General features: G+C 39.6%; 1 protein-coding gene across 13 annotated transcripts in view; it reads right to left on the reverse strand.

The window, feature by feature from the left end:
• LDB3 (LIM domain binding 3) overlaps positions 1–5,726 on the reverse strand; it is a 110,245-nt gene extending 104,519 nt beyond the window's left edge. For 4 of the 13 annotated variants that reach the window (XM_085064146.1, XM_085064149.1, XM_085064148.1 and 1 more), the window contains exon 1: positions 5,492–5,725. In XM_085064146.1, coding sequence (XP_084920272.1) covers positions 5,492–5,584 — 93 coding nt within the window. In that variant the 5' untranslated portion in view covers positions 5,585–5,725. Of the gene's footprint in view, positions 1–5,491 lie in introns of all 13 variants that reach the window. The other 9 variants (XM_085064155.1, XM_085064153.1, XM_085064150.1 and 6 more) reach the window with 4 other exon arrangements.
• Positions 5,727–8,966: the final 3,240 nt, after the last annotated feature.

Genomic DNA, 8,966 nt, shown 5'->3' on the forward strand with positions numbered 1-8,966 from the left:
GAGGTGTTACTTGTTGGGCTCAGGCTCACAGAAACAATAATTTCCAATGTAGCTGTAAACATACCGGAACTGGCTTGCACATTAGTTTGAAAGCAAACGTACCACCTCAAATAACTAACACTCTCCTGTGACATATATCTGCATATATAACAAATAATTGCAGGTAATAAGATTCAGAATGCTGTAACTTCAGATGAGCTGACTGTTACTCAAGAAGTAATCTACCAATTAAATAGATTATGCCAAAGAAATGCTTATGCTCACAGAACAGTTGTTTCATCAAAAAAATAGATAGTAAAGTTTTGGAGTGTTCTGAAAAGCTGGCCTGGAAGTACTTAGTTTTCCTCTCACAAGGATCTATTTTCAGTTTAACTGTAAGAAGACTGAAGAATGTGAAACTCCTCAGGCATAAGCAGTTACTACAGTCTATCTAGGCATAAGACAGTCATTATATTAAATGGCTCACTCCCTTCTCAGAAGTTGACTCAGTCATTTGTATTTTAAAGGAAAAAGGAAACATCTTTATTGAGTAATAGTTAAAGAGGAAGACTCCTAGACTTCTAGAGGACATAGACTTATCTATTAGTTTAGTGGAGTATCAACTATTATAAATACTAATCTATAGCTTTTGGTATCGTGAAGGACTTCTTATTTGGAGATTAAAAAAACCCAAACCTCTCAAAGCTGCAATTGTAGCTGTAGGACAGCTACTCAGCAGTCTGATTCACCGAAGGTGGATGCTTAACAGGCAATGTGGGATCAGTACTTCAAGAGAACTAACTTGTTGAATTGTTTCAGTTCACACAATACAGGTAAACTGCATTCTTCTGATTATAATTTATGTACAGCACCACATGGCCATTCAAAGGACAGCTGAAGGACGCACAGACCCTGGCCCAGATCATCTGAGGTTTCCCCGCATTTAAGAACAGCAGAAAAAAGTGAAGAGGGACTGCTTTCACTCCTCAGTTGTCTGTTGTAAGGCACTGATACACAATAGCCCACAGGAAATGAATACTCTCACATAGCTCCTCTAAAGCAAAGGCACTGACAGCCAGAGGTTGGCATATGTATGCTAGGGAGTGGGGGTGGGACAGGAAGCAATCAGGAAGAGATAAAAGGAAAAAAAGAGATAAAAGGAAAGAGCCTAACAACTCCTTCTTTGAGAAAAAAAACCTTCCTGCTCCTGTAGAGACAGACTGCAAAATGCTAGACCAGGGTTTTCCCCCAGACTCAAAAAGCTGTTTCAGGCTGCTTGTACCAGAGCATGTATACTGATCAACTAATTTAATTCTTTTGTAGTAGTGTTCACTGTTTTCCCTACCTGAACTTGTATCTTCACCAGATTTCAACCTTTTCATCATTTAATTGAATAAAGAAAAGTAGTTATTGAATGTTTGTGTTTTGTTTAAACACTATCTCCTGTTTCAGGCTCTGGCTTTTGCTTTGGAACCTAAGCAGCTAAAAAAGTTCTCTGTTAGGAAATACAAAACTGTGTGGATAACTGCAGAGTGAATATATCAGTCATGAGATACCACAGTGATTTAGTTAATAATTCCACTACCTCTGACGATGACAGCTCATTCATACCTTCCAGCTCATTGCATCACCTGCAAGCCAGCCCGTCCCACTAGAAAAGTTTACTGTTCAGAAATAAAGATTCAGAAACGTATGAAGACGTTCTGTTACTGCACCCAACCATGTACAATCATACCGTCTTAGGTAACATGGCAACCGAGCACTTAGATAATTAACTATGTCCAAAAGCCTTCTTACAGAGGATTACGTCTATAAAATTAATGAATTCTGCTTCCTTCCAGACAGTTCAAAGAGCCGGAGAAAATAAACAGCTTTGCTGCCCACGTCAATTTGGAAAGACCAGATTTATGTACATGATCATGCCACTGGTGACAGCATTTTACACTGCCAATAACCTGCAAGTCTCATTTATTGCAGCAGGGCTGACAGATGCTCAGCTTTACTAAGTCTGTCAATACTGTTTTCCTACCTCTGCTACCTGCTCATGACATCTCATGACAGACTTTGACATCTCATGACACAATTTTTCTAGTTGGTAGGATGGTCTGCATGGTGAGGACTGGAAACATAGTTTACAGATGATTTCCCAATGCTATTGTTAAAGGAGTGTGAAAGCTGCAGAGTGACCTTAACTCTTCCCTACTTATTTCTATCTCCTCTCTTCTTGTTCCCACCCCCTATGTTAGTCAGGCATTTATTTTTAGATAAAGAACAGATAAGCAGAACAATCCATTCCAGGGGAACACATCTTCACCTGTCACCCAGCTGACTGACTGTGACTCCTGTGCATTATGCCGTTGACTATTCAGCAATGAGCTGATCACCTGGGCCTACCTGAATGGAAGAAAATACAGTGCTTCAGACACCTTTAAAAAGATTTCTTTAGAAATGAACTGTTGTGCAAAACAGCTCTGAGTAATTCCCTTCCTTGTCCACTGTGTTAAGAGCACTTTTCCTGAACAGAAGCATTAGCAATCCCACAATCCTGTATTGTGCTTTTGTCAGCAGGTATCAAAGACCTTCAGGATTTCTCCCCTGCTCTCCAGGTAAAGTGCAAGATGGGTGGGAACTGTATAGGGCTGGCTGACAGAGTGCAGTCAACAGGTACCCACTTTATGTCTATGCTTGGGCTAACTTCATAATGGCACAATATGACCTCTCTAGGGAGGGTCCTTGAAAACATATTGGTCTAATATTAGAGATGGGATGAACAATTCTGGTGTCTTAGATTCTTTTCATCATCTCCCTCAGGAGCTTAGAAGCAACTGTCTTGCAGCATGACAGAAGAGCACAGAGCCTTCATGAAAAAGGAGCAATTTTTCTGTTCTCTGTGGCCCACCCACAGACAGTCTAATTAATTGGGGGCAGTCAGAGTACAATGAACATGTCTGCATGCAAACTCTGTCTGTAGGCTTAGAGGGACACTGTGCACATGCAGCCAAAAAGGCCATGGCACATCTGATATTAAAAACAATTATAAGACCCTGAAAGTTGAAGTATTTGGTGTTTAGGCCTCTCCTTGAACAAAGAAAACCTAATCTCATCTCAGGGCAGCTATGGATCAAAGCCAGTCCATAAATTGGTGTATAGCATCCACTAGCAACATTAGAGCTGTGTGCTCTTTCCAAGAATGAGATTTTCCTCATAGTTATATTCTCTCATACTCCCTACCAGGAATATCTTAAAAATCTAAGTACAGCTTCCCTTTTACCGCACAATAAAATCACTATTATAGCTGAGTTCATAGGCCAACTCACTTATGACTGCAAATTCCTGATTAAGGGGAATATCTGATCTGTTTGGAGATATAATGTGATAGATGCTAAAGAAAAAAATAGATTACCATCAAAAGCTATGTATTACACTGTGATCCAATTAAAAACATCACCACCAGCAGGCATAACTATCCCCTGAAAGAGGCTATGTTAATTCCTGTATGCCTGCTTCTGCCCTCATAAGGCAGGCTGTAAAATCCAATCCCATCCCAAAGCTGTAGTCCCAGTTAAAAACTGGGCCTCACTGGGAAGGAGTTCAAAACATTTAACAGTGCTTTCTGACACTGCTACCCCTGGAAATGCAGTCAACTGTGTGAAGAGCTAATTCCTCCACACCTCCGGGAATTCAGCCATTGCAGTTTCACTTCTGCTCCTCCTATGCTCTCAAAAGCCCCATGAGAATCATACAGCCTTTGGGCATAGTGTTTACACTTTCACAGATTACAATCTGAGACAATGAGCTCTTTGGGAAACAATTGGCTTTTCATTACTGATTGCGTCATATACAGTGCAAGTGCCACAGCCCTGGCCCATGGCTGACAGACTCTAGGTATGATTGAATAACTTATAAGAAAATAATCAACACCACAAAGTCTCACGAAAATGCCTACAAAAATATGATGGCACCTCTCTATACTTACCTCTGGTGGGATGGGAAAAGAAATAACACTATTTACAGGAGTGAACTTAATCTGAGTTTATGAAGAAAGTCTATTTCTGTGGGAAGGGGGTATTTTAGGTTGTCTTTTACTTGTTTGCTTTTAATAATACTGCCAGAACAGCCTTCTTTGGAATTACTACACTGGTTCTGCAAAAGGAGTTATGAAAAGTACCTCTCATCATCATAGGACTTAGTATTAAGGCAAATGTGGTTCTGTCTTCCAAGAAAGGGATAATGTGCATAAGAACAAGAGAGATCAGATGATACAGTTTCACAGGATGAATATGAAATAGCATAGCTAAGATTTCAGAAGCTCAACTGACTTTGAATCACATTTGCTGCAGAGATATCAATTTTGAACCCACAACTTAATAGAAAGTATTTTTTCATTATAAAAAGAAACAACACAGCTTTAAAAGCAGTGCAGGTGGCTTTTTTAAGTGGAGCAGATACTTTGCTTGCATTCTACCTGTTTGTTTGATTAAATCATTCTGCTATTTCTCTTACACACTGTTATGTAAGCAACCTCTCTTATCACTGTACTGCAAAAAAAGCCTTCTGCAGATGACTTGTGGAGGAACCAAGACCTTTCTAGAGAGATCTGAATATTCTGGAGCAGATTTGAGACTGTCAAACAAAACAAAAAAAACCCCAAAAAACAAACAAACAAAAAAACCCAAAACAACCCCCCCCAAAAAACCCTAAAAAAAAATAAAAGAAGGGAGCTACCACAAATTACACAGAACTATCCGATAAGAGAAAAGTAGGTAAGAGAAATACAAATTTCTTGAAAACCATCCAATGTTAAAAAATAATTAAATTAATTCAGCTAATAAAAGTACTGAACTGCAACACCTTAAAGTAATGCTTCAAGGGGAAGATTAAAAAATAAAGCAGCTAGAAAATATATGGACTAATCTGTAATTGACCAATATGCCAGGTAATTAATTATTAAATAAAATGCTGTTTGTCAGCTGCAAATGGAAGGCTTCTGCATAATTTAAGACAGTATTTTAAGTACTATTGAGTCTTCTGCTTGCCATGTCTAATTTTTACCCAATTATTGCACCCCATTACCAGAGGGGACACATCCCTGTCTTTGTTCAGTTTTAATACCCAACTTCACATATTTAAAAGCAGTTCCATGTTTATTTTCTAGAAATATAATTCTGTATTCCCATCGATAGTTGTTCTACTCCCTTTCCCCCAAATAGCATCAGGCTATTGAGGCCCCTATCAGCAAAGGAATAGACAACACTGCACAAAATAGAACTGGAAGCTTATTTAAAAGGGACACTATCATCACTCATAAAAATATACTAATCAGAACTGTCTTCCTGAGGCATTATCAATGCCAGGTTGTACTTTGAACTGGTATATTTCAAGTCCACATCACATTCTTTTGATTCACACCTAGGTGCAAAGATCCTTAATTCTTCTAGGCCATGTCAAAGTGTACATATGGCTGCTATTTTCCAACCCAAACAAACTCAACAAGGTTTTTTTGCACACTTACTCTGGAGATGGTCAAGGGCATGTTGAAGTCCTTGCCCCCTTGCAGTCGGAAGCCCCACGGTCCAGGTCCATTCAGATTCACACTGTAAGCCATTTTGTACCGCTTTCACAGGGCAGCAACAGGGCACTGCAGGACAGAAGGATGGGGCAGACAGAAAAAAGTGTGAAAAAACAGAATGAGAACAGGGAAAGGTTTTACATAACGAAAGCAATTCTCTCTCTGCCTTGCCTGTTCAGTCGTACTCTGATACCACCTAAGAATAGATGGGAGCTATAATGCAGATGCTGATATCCCAGCTGAGTAGGGCCCATAAAAGGTTTGTAACCAGACACCTACTATGCAAAGACTTCATGACTCAGTAGTCTAATATAGTCCCCAGGGAAGGGGACAGATCTTTCTAGGCTACTCAAGCCCCTCATGCTGCTCAGTTATTTTATGGACAAAACACACGTTGTAATAAAACAAGCAAACAAAATCCCACGTTAAAATCCCAAACACCCAAGTCTCTTCACTAACCTGCTAACAAGTACAACTACAAAGGCATTTTTAAATTCTGCTTCAGCACATAGGTTTAGTGCACTGTGACATGTAATACAAGTTCTTTTTACATGGATTTTCCCATATGTAGCAGGAAAGGCACCAAGAAAGTGTTTACTTTCTTCTGCAATAATTTGTTAAACTGAAAAAAGTATATACTACATTCAACATTAGCAAAAAAAAAAACCCCTACAACGTCATGTTTGGCTCTTGGTTCCACAGCCCCGGCTTTCTCTAGGAAAAATTAACATTTATTCTTTCTGAATGCAGAAAGATGTATCATGGGATACTTCTAAACAGCATTTAATTTCTGTGACAAAAGTATGGTTTCATTACATATCTGTTTCATCATTTCAATACAAGTCTTCTAAAGGTGTGACACTTGATTGAAAGGCTAAGAATACAGATAGTTAACTAACTGCTTTCTTAATTAATTTGTTGGGTTTTTCATAGTTTACATTCCAGTTCTTAGGAATAACTCACATAGTTATAAAACTATAGTCCTTGTTCAGTAATGCTGGATAGCATTTCTGCCTTAGACTGGAAATTGCTAAAATACAGAGTACTTGAGGGTAGGGAAGAAGCTGTTGGCAGAACTATAGCTATAAACAAAAAGTTTCTGCTCTCAGGCTAAAGCTACAAATATTGAATAAGACTCACTCCTTTCTAGTCATTAATTTGTGCAGGACCTCCAGAACCCCTCTCCTGCATCTTCCCAGCATTTATGCTCCTTTATCCTCTGGTTAGAGAGAAATTGCCATTATATTAGAAAAGGGGGGGAAAGCCCCCCAGACACAGGTTCTACTCTGATAATCAAAAAGACAAGCAAACACAGAGTGCACTAGAGTGAGGTAGCTCAGCTTGAACATTGATAATGGGTCACCCTGCCAATACACCTACCTTAAAACATGATAAATATCTGATGACAAAACAGCAGAGAGCAAACACTACCAGGAACTCAGTCTTTATCTGAAGAGACAGTCGATAATTTTTCAAAACCATGAAGCAATAAAAGTTCTGTCTAGCATTCACAGTGCCAGAGAAGCCATTTGTACAAGAGAATAATTAATCTCTGCATAAGCACTAGACTAAACCATACAGCCCTCTCTTTTAGCCAGAGGTCCACATTAAAGCACATCAATTCACATGGATTTAAACAAAAGTTACCTTAAGCCAGTAGAACTGGCCCCAATCAAAACCAAAGCAAATAGCAAGACACAACTTGAGAAGAAAATAGGGTTTTGATGTCTCACAAATACCTCTAAGGTATATTTACATGAAGAGTATTTACAACCTGTCCTCTATGAGTTCAGAACCAGTGATATTTGGATGATGACTTTGAGGAGAGACAAAATTGACTTGTTGGACTTCAAATGGCAGAGTTTCCAGGCCTGCCAGTTTATCTAGTACTGATTTTTTTTTTTCCAGAAAGCCACATGCACACAAAAAAACTGGAAATTCTCATTGTACTATTCCTTTCCTTTTCCCAGGAATTCATTGCTGGTTTTAGTGCCCTTTCCTGGCTCCATTTCAAAGGTTCAGGAGAACAGAATAAAACCAGGAGTAAAATAAAATAAGTCATTTCTTTACTTCTAAAGACAGTATCATATAAATAAGTATTAGAAGAAAGGCTGCAGTTTCATGGACTCTGAATTCTGTGCATGTTACCTTTCCATACCTAAATCTTCAGTCATTTGTGTAAATGGAGAAAAGGGGGGGGGAAGCAAAACCCACAACAGAATAAAACTGCATGAGCTGAACAGAGCTAAGCATTAAGAAACAGAGATATTGTTTAATCAAACACCATGCACTTCTGTCCTACTTTCACATCAGTAACATGCCATTTGCTTATCAGTTAGGACATCTGAAAGGATCAGAGAGATCCTTCAGGCTGGGTGGTGTGCTAAGTAACCAGAGTGGGCATCTCATTAAGGGCTCTGTCATTTGAATGAAATGTTAAACTGAGGTCACTTGTTCCTACTCCTTTGGTTTCTATCCATGTCTGCATAAATGTTCAGCATAGCTTGGCATTTTTAAAAGGAAACTGTAGAGGATATGCCAATGTCCTGGCCAACATTCCCCTTCAACACATCAGGACCACAGCTCTTCTGTGTCTGCACTATCACTACCAGCAGCAATTTGGAGACAGAATATTCCACAGTTTTCTCTCTCCAGGCCTCCTTAAGTCCTTTCCCTCCTTTGTCTGTATCCCCTCTGCCTGCCTGAAGAAAGCTCTGCTCCTAATAATGAAATTAAAATATTATGGAAGCTCATGCTGTAGTCACAGCTCCATTTGTTAGGGACACCCTTAGCACAGGTCTCACCTTCCACAGACTTTCAGTACCATCAGCCTCTAAATAAGAAAGCTGGTGATCCACCCAGATGGCTATTTCAACCCTTCCCTGTTTTCAAAGGAGAGACATCAGTGCAGCAGGTACAGTGCCACCACAGCTACCAGAACTAACCTCATCAAAACCTTCTGGGAAACCAGAGGCTGAAAAACTGTGTGTACGTAATAGGCAATTTCCTTGTTTTTCAGAGACTTGTGATGTTTAGACCAGGTTTTAAGTTGCTTTACATAACTGCCTGCTAGACTGCTTCAAAATAATTTTTTGTTTGCTCAGATAACAGTATTTTGCTCTTTATGGTGTGCCTTCTTCCCTACATTCTCTGGCTATGTCAAAATCTAGGACTTGCTTAAAGCTCCCTCCCTTCAGAGACAAGCCATGCTGAGTCAGATGAGGTCACTGATGTAAGGAGTGACATTTAAACAAAAAACATATTCCAGGAGCAGGGTGACATTTTCTCTACACATATCAAATCAGAGGATTGTGCAGAGCTCACCAGGCACCCCCCCTCCCACCCCAAGCTATTCCCAGCTGACTGATGGGAACAGTTGGGAAGGAGCTGGATGGGTACCAGGCAGAGGAGAGTGCCA

The sequence above is a fragment of the Lichenostomus cassidix genome, chromosome 6 (assembly GCF_008360975.1).
Source record: "Lichenostomus cassidix isolate B80296 chromosome 6, HeHo_3.0, whole genome shotgun sequence".
NCBI classification, from domain to species: Eukaryota; Metazoa; Chordata; class Aves; order Passeriformes; family Meliphagidae; genus Lichenostomus; species Lichenostomus cassidix.